Genomic DNA, 16,622 nt, shown 5'->3' on the forward strand with positions numbered 1-16,622 from the left:
GGCGGCTTGCTGGATTAAACCATTATAAATTGCTGTTCTCGCGGAGTGGTTACTCCTTGCCAGAAAGGAAATGATTTCTGATTAAGTTTTCCACAAAGTCAGCAGATTAAAAAATAATGTTTCTACACTTCATCTCTTGGATCTCATAGTATATTTTTACCCTAAACATTGGCTTCGTAATCATTTGCAGCTCTGCAGGAATCGCATAAAAATTGTTCCTAAAGTTTATTATACGGATAAAGCTCACAGATTTTCCCCATTTAGTACTGGGGACTCAATCATGATTATAATTAGTTCACTTTGTGATGAAATAAGCTGAATTTGTGTCGCAGAACCGGGACCGGCATTCGATGTCTTTTGTTGTATTGTTGACCATTGAGCTAATTTACAATGGATTTAGGTAATGCCCGGCTGAATTATTCACTAAAGCATATATTCTTTAGAGTGACATAGTTACATTTTATGTTCTGAATGACCCCTTAAGTCAACGCACCCATAGTTACCTCCGCTACTACAAGGTCGTAGGAAACAGCTGATCGATATTTAATTATGTAAACCCACTATCACCTGTTTAATTAATATAAATAATGACACCGTATTTTTGTGAGTGACCAGTAAAGAATTTGAATTTCTTTTAGAGAAAACATTCACTTAATTTTCTTTCGAAAACATATTACCAACCTAGTGGCCGTTCCCTATTCGGCTGCGCACCCCTGACATTCTGAGTTATTGTGAAATATTATGAAATTAGTGCATTTATGCAGTATAATTCGTAAACCATCATTGAAAAATAGTTATCAATGAATTTTAGTTCATTTCATCTTGAAATTTCATCCATATTTGTCATTCACACAATTTCTATTATGTTTTTGTAGTGTTAAGATGCCGGCCGGTCTCCCAGTATACACATCGTATAGGGGGGGGGGAAGTCCGAAGATGGAACCGACGTAAACAAGGTCACTGAAAGTCTTATATTTTATTCTAAGCTGCTGTTAAATTATCAGTCTCAAAAATTCCTCATTGGTGTACATTATAATTATTGACGTTAACTTGAAAACAATACTTTTGCAATTTTTTCAAAATGTAATTCCGATCATAATTATGAATTACCATTGTGCCAGTTCAGCAATAAAGTCAAAGGAAAAACATGTAGTAAAACTTGGGCAGAAAATAAATGACAGTTCTAATTTCCTTCGACATTTCTCAAACAGAAACATCCGCCATACTGTTTTCTGATCATCTCGGAACTCGCCAGCCTAGCAACAACATCAGCTTCTAAAGGTCGGTCGGTCCGGGGGCTCCTACCCCTTCCTACGACCCCACACTTTTCCCGAGCTTCCCCTCCCCATCTACGTCCCCTCTCTCTTCTCTATCTCTCATTCTCGTTCCCTCTCCCTGTTTCTTCCCCCACTTCGCACCCGGAGCGACCAATGGGAAATGTAGGTCAGGCAAGAGTTGTGGCCAATGAGATCCCAAGACAAGGGTCACGTGGGTTTGTTGTTATCTGTCAGCTGTTCCGGCCTCGACTGTGTTCTCCCCTCGGCAGGCCGTCAGAGCAGCTGATGCTTTGAGAGAGTGCAGACGTAAGGTGGGGGCTTTCGTCGTTCGAATTATTTTTTTCGCGTGCGAGTTGGAGGAGAGAGCTCCGTGTCTTTGAAGAAAGAAGTTTTTGGACCGGTGTTTCTTTTTCGGTTCCTATTGGAGAACAGTTCGCCGGAGCGAGTGTTTCGTCAACCGTCGTTCGTGTGATATTTCCCATCCCGTGATTTCATACTACGATGCAATCCATCGTGTCTTCCTCCGGTTCTTTCCACTCCTCGTTATCGGGGAGCCATCCTGTTCGGAACGAGATGGTGAATTTGCCATCGGGCCGGTGAAAGGTGGACGGACGCGTCCGGGTTGAGAGTGTGATTTTTACTCAATACGTAAAAATATCTTCGGGGAAGTGTATTTTTTTTATCGCTCGCGTAGAAGTCTTTTTATTTCGAGCCGGTGCCAGCGGTGGCGAAATGAAAATAATCTCCGGACGCCGTTGAGATTTCAGCTGACGTGCCGTCGGCAACCCCCCATCGAAGGGAGTGGAGTGGGTGAGAGTGAGTTAGTGTTGGTGCTCTGGTGGTAAAACTCGTCAAAAGAAATATATATCCCAAAAAAAAGAGTCCGTGTGACATTCTCGGCTTCGACTGCTGGTGCTGATCTCTCATACTGTTACTGTCCAGTGTCGCTTCTTTTCCCTTGTGCCCACATGCTCACACACGCATCAGGCCCCAGTGATTTTTTGTATGCTTATAAATGTACAGATATACATGTAGATTGTAGTGGATTTTATATACGTTTTCCAATCGCCTTTAGGTAGTCAATTGTGTGCGTTGTTGCTCACCGACCCCGTCCCGACATCCCTTTCGTGTTCTATATATTCTCTCTCCCTTCCCCAACTGCGGCGACAACCCTTTCGGTTGGAAGTCTTCGGGAACTTCCTCCGATGCTCCAGTAGAGAGTCTCTCTCTCTCTTTCCTCATCCCTCGGGAGTGTTGTGTACCATGTCGACAGGAAAGAGGCTGGCCAAGCGCTCGATCATCGGCACACGCGTCTGTGCCCTCGGCGACGACAATCGGTATCACCCGGGCGTGATCAACGCCGTGAGGACCACCGCGGCGGCGCCCGGCGGCACGTCCTCGGGCCCCGGCGAGAACCGTTACTCGGTGCGCTTCGACTCCTCGTCCCCGCAGAGGCGGCAGGGCTTGGCCAGGGAGTACCGAGACTCGGAGATCGTGGGGCCGGGCTTCCGGTCGGTGACCAACGTTCGGCTGCGACCCGGTCAGAAGGTGTTCCTCACGCACAACGGCCGCGAGGTCGCCGGTAGGGTGCTGGAAGTAGGAGAGTGGGAAGGTGAAGAAGAATCGCCCCCGGAGGGTGGGGGCGGCGAGGAGGCGGTAGATCTGATCGAAGGCGAGGAGGAAGAGGAGGAGGAGGAAGAGGACGAGGTGGCGGCGGCAGAGGAGGCGGGGGGCGGACCCCTGAGGGTGCGCAAGAGGGCCGGTAGGATGGGCCGCAGGGGCCGGAGGCACGGGCCCCTCTCTGCGCACTCCTCACCCTCGCTGCTGCCATCGCAGGCCGGCGTCGAGGTGGTCGTCGCCATCCTTACGCCTGGGCATGACGTAAGTTTTCCTCCAACCCCTATCGTTCACGTCACACCCTTCCTGTGCCGGTCTTCGTGAGGCGTCGCGAGGGCCCGAAGGAGGGGGACATTTTCAATTGTGTAATTACAAGGTGCTCCCTTAGGGAATGCCCCCGGGCGGCCACTTGTGTTTTTCTTCTATCACATTGCTTAAGATGCTTAGCCTTAGCCGATGGTGGATTGTGCAAGAGTTGGACAATTTTTAAGAGTATCAGTGCCAGGGTTAATTACGTTTTCCTTTATCCGGGCGTTCCAGTCTGCCGGTATATTAGTGTTGGGGCTCTTATAGTTTCCTCGGTGTGAAGAACAAAACCAAGGGTGCCTTCCTAGAAGCCTCATTGTTATTCTCGCGTCATATCTTGTCGATTCTCCCATCTTAGTTTCTATGATAATCCCGTCGCATTCTCTCTGTTTTTTATCTTAACAAACTTCCCTCAGAACTAGCGAGCTTTCTCTGAACATCTAGTTCCCTATTAACACTTTCTCCGACGGGTCGCAAATGCTAGCAGCATGTTGTAAATGTGTCCTAACTAAAGTGACCACTTTGTGTAGAAGTATGAATGCTGAGGAATTTTCGGGGCGAGATTCGTGTCTTCGATTACCCCCCCACCCCTTCCTGTCGTCATGTCGATGAGAGCATCTCTCTCACCTGTAAGTCTTGCTTGGAGATTTCAACGGATTGAACCGTTGGGAGTTCCAGAGTAACATTTTTCAAGCTTCTGTCATGCGTGCATGTATTTAAATTATATGAGTTACTTGTTTGGTTTTTTCACTCAAGAAGGAGCCTCAGTCCGGCAGTCTAAAATTATGGGAATTGACGTTTCTCTTGTTTTATTATGTTCAAATCCTTTTCCCAAAACTTTGAGCGCGAACTGAAAAGCTGTCTACAATAAATGTAGCAAAATTATCCATAATTTTGTTTGAATGGGTTTTAATTCGGAGCTCCCTTGTGTCCAGTTAAATCATTTATTGCCACGGTTGACTTCATTCTACCTTCAAGAACGTACTGTTTCGATTTTTCCATGAGTTCACTCATAGGTATTTTTGCGCCACCAGTGGGCATTTATTTCTCAATCGCGTTCCTCATTAGCCTTATATCTTGCTGAGGGGAAAAGCGTGTGATGTCTGCATGCCGTGAACTCTTTCGGCGTCACCGAGGCACTCTACCCCCCCCCCCCCGCGTATCTGCAATCCTCTCCCTTTCTACCCGAGCAGTGCGGCGTGACAACGCAAGGAATTTGCACCCTGCGACACCCCTATTGTTCAGGGGTATATACCCTTGCATTTGTGGGCACGTTGTCTCGCAATACTTCTTTCCGAAATTCCGAGGCGATAGACCGTTAAGCGTGGTATGTTTTTAAAATGGTGCCGAGACACAAGCGAAAGTTTTCCGTTGATAAACACACCGACTTCCGATGTTCAAGAACATCTAGACAAAAAAAAAACATGTTCCAGACCATCATAATGGAAGCGAATGTGTCTTTCTTTGGGTGAGTCGTCGACATTTTCACCCTTGTCGAAGAGCGACCAGTGTGTCGATATCGGTGATTTAAATAATCTCGATGCGGGCCAAAAATACATTTTATTGCCGCATTTAGTTTCGATATCGCCGTTCACAAGCCAACAAATGATCAACTTTGCGACAGTAACCTCATCGGAGTTTTAATCTCGATTCAAAAGAACAACTCCCCATGAGCTCCCCACCAGTGTCGCATTGCTGAAGCCGATCGGAGCCGGCCGGAATTCCGCCTACTCTCACCTTCACCAGAGGCTTGTACCGAAGACGCTAATATTATTCCCCACAGCCTCCCTCTCTTTTCGATTCAGCGCTCTCCGTTTGCTCTTTGAATCGCCCTCTCGCTTGTTGTAACCTATATACGCCGGGTACCCACTTTGCTAATGCGACGCCCCCGCCTTTCCACCCCCCCCCCCCACCATCCCTCCCCACCCACACGCCTTTTGACTTAGCAAGTATCTCCCTCAGCGCACCCACACCCTTTCGTTCGCAAGCATGCATGGTTCACCCTTCACTTGCTCCTCTGAAAACCTTTGCCATCCATCCCTTTCCCGCCTCACCACCTCACCGCCTTTTTGTTCCCTTTCTCCCCTCTCCCGTTCATCCCCCACTCCACAACCTTTCGCGAGCCCTTGTTTCGCAACAATCCGGGACCTGCGGAGAGCGTTACGAAATCCTCTCCCTCATTTTCCTCCCTCTTACCCTCCCCACTCCCTTGTGGGAATTATTTCCCCTCCTCCGTCGCTACTGCTTTACTTGCTGCTCGTCTCCGAAACCATCCCCTTAGAGGTTTACCTCTTCCCTTGCGGGTGCATCAAAAGAGTTGGCAAACCAGTCGGAAGGGAGCCGAGGGTTCGCATCCCTTGCGGGGTGTGTTGGCGTGGCGGGGCGTGCAAAGGATTCGTTTATCATATTTCCTCGGGCGCTCCCCCTTCTGTTGTGGTTGTGGGGAGGGAGGGAGGGATGGCTATCGCGTCCACTGTGCGACCAGTGGACGCGATAGCCATCTTGATGGGAATAGTTTCGAATTTGAGGTGCTTGATCTATTTCGAAATTAACGTACTAGTTATATTGATTTAGACCAATATCATGAGGCGCCTGCAGAAAATAACGCTTTCAATTAAATCCGATCTTATTCGGTCTACCCTTGGCGTTTTTTTCGTCAATTTTGTTTCGAACACCCCCGTTTAGTATGCTGATCCCACACCCTTATTGATATATTGGTTGTAGGCATGTTTTTTCCGTTATAGCCTTTGTGTTTGGAAGATGGTAGGTATCGCTGTACGAGGGGTGAAATTAGAGCGAGTGGAATCCTCCAACTACATGGACCGCAGTATAATTTAGGATGGAGTAAGTTCGACCTATATCAAGTGAACAAAACATCATAAGTTTGCTCTTTTCTTTCATGAGAAAAAATCAAAATTCCATTTGGCTTTTGGGAAATTGATCGATATGAATAATATAACCTACGAGAAAAAGTGTCAACAAGTCAGATTGTAAGTACTCATTGTAGCTTCATTAGATTCCTCCACCTAAGATTCAGGAGGCCATTTTGCAATACCCAATGTTGTAATTTATATAGGCTGAATGGAATTTGTGAGAAATTCTTCTCACCCCCGTCACAATTCTCTTCCTTCCGGACAGTATTTTCTGTCTCGTGTTTTTTTCCCAATTCTACGCGAACTTAGTCGCACCTCAGACACATTAAACCTGTAGTGTTTTTGGTATCTTTTGGTGAAATTAATATTTATTGCCGATGCCGCGCGATATTCCGAAACGGCTATATACTTTACGCTGTGAGAAAAATTTCTTCGGGGAATAATGCCATATGAAGATATCGTAGTTGCCCTCGATATTGGGCCTCACAATCCCCCCCCCCCAATGCTTCCAGCCGCTCAACCAGGCCACCCGCACGCCCCTGTTCCTCCTTTTTAGCCCTCGAGGGACCTCTCTGCTCAAGATGGGCCCTTTCAACCACGGGCCAATGGGCAACTGTCATCGATCAGCAGGGGCCCCTAACCCCCATTTCCTACCGCTCCGCCCCCCCCCCCCAACACCTCCTCTTCCATATCTCTATCTCTCGTGAGGATAAAAGTGGCAAGGGACGTCATATCATGGCGTAAAACTTATCACCTTCCATATCTTGTCTTTCTCTCTCTCGTACCCCCTTGTAACCGTTGTAGGGGCTCATGGTTTTTCGGAAGATCCTAGAATTTCAAACCAGATTCCGATTTTGCGATAGTTCCTGAAACTTGTTACCGACCTCGATGAAATGTAGCTGCGGTGAATTAATGTTAAAATGGAAACAAGCAAAGCAACTTTGTGTACCGCAATAGTGATCTCCATTTTTTTGGTTTTGTCACGTCGCGACGTCATCAGGTAATAATTTTTCGCCGCGTGGAAAAAAACAGTTGTGCATGTTAAAATTGTTTGTGGAGTACAAATGTTTTTCAACTCCACCCAATTTCATTTCCATCATGGAGATATGCTACCCATGAGAAAGAATGCATCATTGATTTTATGGATATTTAGACTCTCTCTGATGTCTTTCAATAGTGCTTACATTAAGTGAATGTTGCGTGCGCTGTGAATGCTTCGGTATTTTTGAATTGATCTGAGGAGGCAGGAAAACGGTGGACCATTCTCAGATAAATATTTTTACCCGTTCGAGCACGGAAATATAATTAATCGTCGTCCAGTTGCCCCACCTGATCATGTGATTCCTCTTGGTTTTCTCGTCGTCACCTTTCAAACTTAAAATAGGCCGTGTATGTCACAAATTCAGTCTCCCTGAAGTATCGTTCTTGAATTTCTGCTCGTGTGACATCGAAGATCTCGTTTGAAACCGGGTATCCTAATTTCTGGCATTAACTTCGACTGTGGACTGCGAGATTGTGGTTCACAACTCCCTCTGAGAAGAAATCCTCGACGCTACTCGGCGCTCATTCGTGTAGGAACGTCGTAGCTTATGAAGGATGCGCGCTCCTCGGTTATCCTTAGCACGCCTCGCCTTCTCCCAAGGGGGGGCGGCGTCCTTTGGAGTGCTAGGAATACAGTCATTTTTCCAGTAGCTGTTTACGTGGAAGGATCTTTTGTGGCGCGCTACGCAATAACAATCGCTGATTCTCGGACAATTGTGACGGCATATCTCCCATAACGTGGAAAAGCTCGGGATAGCCTCTCTGTGTGACTCAAGGGGCCAGGTAAGCATATATATATATATATATATATATACCTCGTGCAAATGTCATCAAATATAGCTTCGTACTCGCCGACGAATTAAATGCCAACATTTAACGTTGAGTTCTTGGGTGGAAGCTTTTTAATGGATGGATAAGTTAGGAGTTCATATTTCTCTCCGGTCTCCTTTTTTTAAATTTTCACATTATTCTCATAATTAGAAGGCTTGAATAGTCAGAATATAGTCCGGTTGACGAATCGCGAAACGTGCTCTCTCGACATTATAAAAGAGCTGGCTGGCTTCGTCCCTCAAGTGGGACCTAGGCAGTTCTGCCCCCGCTCTATGTGGAGAGACAGAGGGCGTTAACATGCCAAAGGGTGGAATTGAGGAGGCCTTTGTCCCGAAAAGAAGAGGTCCTCATCATCGCACCGGGAGTCCTCCAGTCCGGAGAGTGGGGGCATTTCGCCCCCCCCCCTTTCCCCCTCTTCCTCCCCCCCCCCCAAGAGCACCGCGGCCTTAATCCGCTCTCGGTCCCACATTCGAACCAACTGGAGCAACGATTAGCAGGCGGGGGGGACTACTGTTTGTTGTAGTCCACTAGCGCCTCTCGTCGTCGGGAGCGTGAAGCTCGCACGAAAACAAAGAGGTGGGCTAGGCCGATGTAGGTGAGGGTGGAGAGAAGGAAGAGGGCGGAGGAGGGAAGGGGTGGTGGAGCTCCTGCTGCCGCACCCCCCCCACCCTTTCCATTCCCTCCCCTCTTTTCCCCCTCACCCTCGGAAGCGGCTCCGGCTCATTGCTTAGCAACGGATCTTCTTCCCTCCGTCCATTCCTACGCCCCCCTTCATTTAAAGTGCAAAGGGGGGAAGGATATCTACTAGTGTTTCCTCAAAGCGTCCCTTTCTCCCTCCCCCCCTTCCTTCCCCGCTCGTCTCCTCCCCCCCCCCCCGGTGGTTTATATTCGCGGGGTTGACGACACTGGAGATTGCGGGGGTGAAGGGTGGAATAGCGCCGCGTTGGAGGGAAGGCCCCCTTAGCGACACGGCCTCCCTCCCCTCCCCTCATTCCCATCCTCTCCCGTGCACACCTACCCTCCTCTCCCCCCTTCTCCCGCACGCACCAAAACAACCGAAAAAAGGCCACGCCCCTCTCTCCTTCCCAGCTGCGTCTGCACTTGCGCACGGTGCGTAGCGTCCCGACGCCCAAACAAAAGTGGGAAGGGAGGCGACCGGGAACGGCGTCGCTCCCGAAATCCTGACTGGGAGAGCGAGTCGGGAAATATTTTGGACGTCGGAGAACGAGATTAGGTGGAGGAACAGCTTGACAGTGCCTGCTGAAAAATAGAGCGAGACCGTGGACGGTGTTATCTTTTCATTTTTGTTAAACGTATTCGTACGTGCGGTAATGTGTCTGTGATATCATTGAGGCAAAAGAATAAAATATTAATATTTTAATTTTTTTAGAAGTACCCATGGAGAAAGTATGTATGCATATTGGACTGAGAGGAGAACAAAAGACAACGTTTTAAAAATCGGTGAGTGAAGAGAGGAAGTTATGTCGATAGATAAGGTGGGTGGATGAGATGTAGTGGGAAGCAGAAGGCCGTGATGGAGGGTAGACTGTAGGGGGTGAGGTTCGGAGGCAGTGTCCAGAAATCCACAACTACTCGTAAATGCAGACATACTGTTTAGATTCGTCCAAAATGTATCCAAGCGTTATATCACATCTGATAATGATTCCTCGGATAGAAAACTTTAATTCATTTAAATGATAAATTTGAAGTGAAGTCTTTTTAATAAATGCTCATTTGTTTTCGTTTATTGCGCCATTTTTTAATCTTATTAGACGGGGATTCGAAGTGTATTGGTGTAGATTGTGTCCATCCAAACTCGTCCTTAAGCGGTTGACTACTGACACAATTTTAATTATTCTTTAAATCCGAAGATTGACTCTTGATCTCACGTCTTGCGTCTCGAAATTTCCTCCCTATTTTACAGTTAGCATACCTGTTTATTTGGTCATCGTAATTTTCCCTTGATCTACCTCATTCCTCTCGATGGACTCCTTTCTGTCATTGTGCTCTTAAGAAATCAATTTTTCTATCCATATTGCCTTTCCACCTCAGTGAACTTTTTCTTTTCCCATTTTATTTTTCCCTTTGATTTTCAGTAGTGCCCTCAACAAAATGTTTTGATCGCCCTATTGTCCGCTTTATAATGGCGAAGAATACGCTTTGCCCAAGTTTTCATAAGAGTGGTCATCAAATTCATATCAAGGTTCAGAAATTGAAGACGTCCTCCGAAAGAGTCATGGGTCATATTTTCATTGTCTTAAAAATTTAGAATAATTAAAAAAAGTCTTAACCACAGTAAACAACCTGAAGGTCGGTTTGGTAGGTAATGGTGGAGTTCACCCAGTACTAAGCCCTACAGCGTGTGAAATTCACACATCAGGGAAGGGGGGGGGGCAAATCAAATCCAACCTATGGTTCCCCTGAAAGATCTGTTACCCGAAAATCACACTGCATAGGTGGAGCTGAGGGTGCCCTAAGAGGCGTCCTCGAATGCCGGCCCTCCCGGTCAGTAGTCCATTCTTGTACCCCTGGACTACCTGGTGCCCCTTTTAGTTCATTTGCGAATTTCTGAAAATTCTTTTTTATATCATTTTATGTGGGCATAATCTTTAGTTTGTTAATGAAAAGTCATTTATTAATCGTTCGAATTTTTTAAATACTTTATCCTCGCCATATTCAGTTCTCCTTACCTTGCTGTTTTTTATGTCTTTGGTTTCAGCCATAATTAATTGATTATTCTCAATTGATCTCACGAAACCATCGATCTGCCGCATGAGGTTAATTTTTCCATCATCATGGAGAACCCGCTTTCCATTGTAGTTCGTCATTATAAATGAATGATGCATTCTGAGTAGCAAATTTTTTTCAGTGTTTTTTTTCAGATACCTTAGTAATAGAGGATTGAGATTACTTTCACCTCGGAAACGAATGTGTGCAGTCCCGATCGGAATGCACTTTTCCCTGTTAGACATATCCTTGTGATTTATTAGGTAAGCATGACGAGCCATAACGTGGGGTGGAGGCAAACCTCCGTATCATAGTTTCCGATCACTTTCGTTCGCGTGTGTCGGCATTCGTATCCGCCCCCCGTACAGGGAAACGGTTATTGTTTGTTCGTTTCCGAGCCAAAATAATATTACACTTTAATGCAAACTTGAATGAACAATACTAGGCCAATACTAGGCCAGGACTTCCGTTCCCCGACTTTGGGTCTCTGGCATGCGACCGCCGCGCACCTGTACCGTCCCGCCGCACCCCCGTCCTCCACAATGATTTCCCCGGCGTGCGTGTCACATGGTTTTCCCTTCCCCTGGATAGAACCCCGGACCCCCTTTCCACCCCTGGCCGCCCGGCCGAGGGAAAGTGCATGGGGGGGGGGGGGGATTGCCTTCAGCGTCGTGATAATATCGATCTCCGCGGAGCGTCCAGGCCCTCCACATTCCGTGGGATGGGGTTGATTGATTTCTTTCTTTTCCGATTCGTGACGAATCTCATTCCGGCGGAGGGGAGGAGGGGGGGGGGGGTTGTGGAGGAGAAAGCTTTTTGAGGTGGTGTGAAAGGGCGGTGGATGAATTCCGTGAGTATATCGCGAGGAGATCGTGTGGGAGTCGCTGTGATGGCACGTCCCTTAATTGAAAGGCCCGGGGCGAGAGGGGAGAAAGCGGACGGGGTACGAAGACTTGTGGACAATCATCTGGGATATCGGCGACTGGACAGGGATTTGTTTGTATCATGAATTTGCGAGACATGAGGGAGAGGGGGCCGAGTCGATGCGAAGACGCGTGATGCCTAGAAACTTAATGAGGCCTTGGGTTGGAAAAGAGAGCGATTCCCGTGAAAGGACATCTGGCCAGGAGTCCATGTCGATTAGGTTTCTGGAGAAAATGAATCGAATTCGTACGCTAATCATGAGTTGCTATCCCTACCTCGATCACGACTGCCAAGACTGACATTAGTGTTAATTAGAGAATCGAAAGGTCACCCGCATTAGTCATTCGCATGGTTATCAGTACCGGATTGGCACCTGATCCTTGAAAAAATCTGTTGAGGAAACGTTTCATCTAAAGGTCCCCATAAAAGTGAAAAGATGCATGAATTAAAATTAGTAAATTGGAGTTTAAAATGTGTTGCAGTAAATTTTAGTCAATACTCACTAAAAAGCTCGACAAAAACTAGTATACTTCAGCGACGAGGAGGCTCAAAGTGAAGGCATGTTTTTATTTTTTTGAAGGGCCAGAAAGAAGGGACTTCTCCTCTCAAGGGGATGGAGAACTCGGCATTTGCTCGGCTGCGAATGAGGTTAGCAGGCCGCTCTGCTGCCCAGAATTTTTATCTTGCGAGAAATCAAATTCTTGCGAGAGGCTTCGATACAATTTGGAACGACGGAGGTGGCGAGAAATTCTTTTACGCAACGTGGAAAATTTGTTGCCTTTGAGGTGTGACGACGAATCGCTTGGGATAGCGCACGAAGAATTCACCGCGACTAGGATCGATCGAGTCTTTTTAGTTCTACGTTTATTTTTAGGCCTTAATAAATACTCCCCTTGTTTTTTGTTCTTTCTCTACTACGCCAGTATCTTAGTTACAAGTATGTATGCCCATGGAAGTACATCATGTATGGAGTCCAGAAAGCAACAATCAAAAACTCCGTGCGCCTAACCGTTTTTCCAAGATGATGGGCGTTTTTCCGCCGCGGGCGGTACTTGTCCATATTTGATGCAGTAGAACATTCGTTTTACCAGCGTTTCACCGTGGCAAAAGATGGCGCTTCATCGCCAAGAGTGGAAGTAAGTTGATCGATGCACTCCTGTTTTGATAATCCACGTTTTGAGTCGTAAAAAAAATCATCGCACGAAAGTGTTCACGAGTTAACTCCGTTTTTTCGCTGAGACAAAATTTTCGAGTCACTGTTATTAACACAAGTTATGATCAAACGAAAAAATGTCCTGAAGATAGTTAGCGTTAAAAGGGTCAAATTTGAAGATGTAAACATCAGATGGCACCTAAAGCACTTAGGGTTTATCAAGACTCGTAAATAGCAACCCTCGTATCAGATGCCCATCAGGGAGTCCCAAAGGAATGCTTATCAGCTGTTCGTGAATGTATGTTGGACTAGGAGTTCCAGCTGGAAGATCGATTTGGTGACTACTAGTGGTCGCGTCTGGAGGGGGCAGGGGAGAGGCGGTGGAGGGAGATGGAAGAGCATGCATTTGTATTTTTTTCGTGCTCGCCATTCGATAAGAGATGGATGTCATGCGGCCTTTGATTGCGCATCCGCTTTGAATGACCGGCAACGAGCTCGATATACGTAGCGCAAGTAAATCATTGATGAGGGTTGGCCAGCTCCGAAGGTTAGCGTGTCCCTCACTTCCCTCGCGATCAATATTTAATCTTAGGGGAAGGGGTTGGAGGGGTGCAAGGGGATGAAGAGGGGAGGAAGGCGGGGGTGGGGGTAGGTAGGGGAGGAATGGGGAAGGGGCGGTGAAGAAAGTGAAAGTGATTTCCTTGTGGGAAAGAGTTCTAGAATATCAGCTGCTTGACTGAAAATGAGGATTTAAGACTTCTACCTAATCGTTGGCTTTTTTTTTAAGATGGACAACTTTGATGAATAAATTGTTGGTATTTAACATGGGAAGGTTTTTGAATTTCTCCCGGCAAATGTGCACATTTTCGTGGCACTATGGCCGGCGCAATCGGGTTATACTATTTTTATTTAAATGCACCATGGAAACTCTTCGACTGAGAATGTGTTTTTTTATTGTAGAACTGAAGCTTCTTCTCCCTTTCTCTGATCCAGGTTCCTCATACATGATTTTGCTTAAATCTTAACGAGTCAGTTATCTTCTTTCGCTAGGATAGCCGTTGAAAACTCTCGACTCTGAATTAATGGCGCTGATTTTGTTTTTACTTTTTCAATGCTAGCATTTTGACTAGATATATTCTTTTAATAGATTCAAAACATTTACCTATTCGGCGTCCCGCTATTCCAAGTAAATAATATAGCTAAACCAAATTCATCAACGCACTTCTATTTTATCGGTACTTCAGGGAAATATTACCTACGTATGGTGCGGTTTTTGTTTATTCCGTTCCCTCTCCCGGCCTGGGGATGCAAGGTCTTTTATTTAAGCTCCGGTTATTTGTGCACCTCCTGCAGATATTTTACCAGGAGAATGAAAGCAGATTGCTCGCGCAAGTGATGAGTTTTTCTTTTCGTTTGTTTACCCCTCTTCTCTCTCGTAACTTGGTTTGGTAACGGTCGGGTTTATTCTTGGCGTCGGCGGGTGATGGATGCGCAGGATTTGTTCGTTGCGAGGGCTGCGTTAATTGTTGCGGCGTTTGCGTCACGGCTGCGTTTAACTATGTGCAGAATGGGAGGGAAAAAAGCCCCAAACCCGCGTAATTACGAAAGACCTCGGCAGCCGTCGCGGAAATCAGGAGGGAGAGAGAGAGAGAGAAAGAGAGCTCCGGTACTTGGATGAACGGGAAAATGCTTTTTGTGAAGATGGACGACCATCGTGACTCTCGACCGATTCATTATCGACTAGATGTTCATTAGATATCATCGATTACGATCATAATGATCTCCCGATAGTCAAGTGACGTCTGTCGGTAGCATTCGCGTGTTTTGCTTGAAGTTACGAACTTTTTCATTTTTATTTTGACGTGGAAATTTTCGGTTTAAATGCAGGTTTATCCTCAATGATCATTTTTGGGGCCTTTCCACATCAATCATGAAGTGAATGATCTCATTTGCGGGAAAGAAATAATGTGTAGGCGTGGAATAAATCAATAAAGCGACTTTCCAAAATATTATCTATTGCATTTTCGCTATCTCTAATAGTATATAGGCTGGCGGGGAGGCGTCATATGGTTTAGTAGTACGTATGGGAATGGCCATGGGACGCCCACGGCGAGCGCCTCGCTCCAACGGATGGAAGGCCATTGCCAATGATCACACGCTCTTTCCACTCACACACACACACACACTTCAGCCTTCGGGAATCATGTTATTTATGTCCGACGCCAGTCGCTAAGAGTACACGGGAGACTAAATTTGAAGAAAATCAGGATGGTTTCAAAGCGAGTTCCGTTTCGGAAGCATCATTTCAGAGACTCGGAGTCTATGCTTTGTGGTGGGAATATATACTCGGCCTATCTTCCGTCTCTCGTTTGAATTGAAAACTGAATACATTGCACATATCCACCTCCTTAATATGAGTATTAAGGTTTAAGGCTTAATATGAGTATTAAGTAGCCGTACAATTTATCGGAAATTCTGGAGGAAATCCTGAGTTAATATTAAAACTTATAATATGAATTCCATTGGGCTATATTAAACAACTCGGGCCCAATATGACCTCTTCGTGTACGTCCAGAATCATGGCAGTGCGGATTATTCCGCCGGTGTATTTATTCGATTCGTGTCCCTCGAATGCGTCGGAAGACATTGGGAACTCAGAAATCTTCAATGAAGGTTTTGGGCGCGTCTATTGGTACACCTTATGGGTGTAATCTTTTGCGTTGGAGTTTTGCAAAAACCGAGGCTAATTCAACGTTTACCAGAAGGTTTACTACGTCAGAGCGGAAAAATTCCCATCACTGTACTTTTCCACGATTCACTCCAGAGAATTTCCCGATAAGGTCCGACGAAAACTTTGTCAATATATCCTGAGGGAGGGTTTTGAAGCCCGGAATTCCCCGTTCCTCGACCGCGATGTCCCTCGAGCGATAAGGCTTCGCCGCGCGAGGGTGTTCTGTCGCCCTCGGATCGCGATCGCGCTTCGTCCCGCTCCCTGGCGACCTCCCTCTGCTTGCCCCACATGGAGCGCATCTCCAGGAATAAATTGCGCCCCCCACCCGGCCGCCCCGCGCCCCAACCAATCGAGTCCGTCATTAGTCGAGGCGGGATGGCGCAAGTGGACCCACGCGCGAAAAAACGACGACTCTTGTTTCCCCATATCGCTCCTCTTCATAAAGAGTACTCCCACGTCGCACTCCAACACCGCACCCTGTATCGCCCGTTCCTGGCTCCATTTCCACTCGGGCTTTTATGGTATTTTTTCCACCTTCCCGATTCCATTTCTGCTTGGAGCCGAGCTTAGATACAGAGAAAGCATGCCAGAAGAAGATGGAGTGATAATTGCGCATGTATTATGATGCGTTTAACGCTCGGAAACCAGAGGGCACCAACAAAATAAAATTGAAAAATCGTAAAGAAAGAAAACAACCTCAATTGTTGGATACGTGGAAATTTTTATTTGTTTTGATAAGGAGAAATAAAAAAAAGGAATCTAAACATTAATTAAAACTTCGCTGATAGTGGAAGTTAAAATATATATGTACATTGATTGATATATTACCTAAATTCCGACGAAAACAACCGTGCGTAGTTAAGTAGCCGTCCCACCCGGAAGACCCGTATTCTGATCCCGCCTGAGCCAAGTTTATTGCGCCCTAGATGATGAGTTTTCGAAATTTTGGTCTTCCTGGGCCTTATGTGATGCTTCTGAATGTATCGGCAAAACGTAAGTATTATTACTGAGGATGCTTCTCCGTGATGTCTCCTATATGGTTGCAAAAATATTTCAGTTTTTAATTTTGATTCGAATTGTAACTTGTTCCTAGGATTACAATTTATTGTGATGGGCAACGTCCTAAGTTGAGGCCTAAAATG

At 46.3% G+C, this 16,622-nt stretch overlaps 1 protein-coding gene across 1 annotated transcript in view; it reads left to right on the forward strand.

Annotated features, from left to right (window-relative positions):
* Positions 1 to 1,584: 1,584 nt before the first annotated feature.
* The window catches only part of LOC139686947 (uncharacterized), a gene marked incomplete at its 3' end in the record, with an annotated part of 231,273 nt that continues 216,235 nt past the window's right edge, over positions 1,585 to 16,622 (forward strand). Inside the window, exon 1 of the mRNA XM_071583984.1 lies at positions 1,585 to 3,158. Within this exon, the coding sequence (XP_071440085.1) occupies positions 2,541 to 3,158 (618 nt within the window). The remainder of the gene's footprint in view (positions 3,159 to 16,622) is intronic.

Source organism: Hetaerina americana, unplaced genomic scaffold (genome assembly GCF_022747635.1).
Source record: "Hetaerina americana unplaced genomic scaffold, ioHetAmer1.1.p SCAF_152, whole genome shotgun sequence".
Taxonomy (NCBI): Eukaryota; Metazoa; Arthropoda; class Insecta; order Odonata; family Calopterygidae; genus Hetaerina; species Hetaerina americana.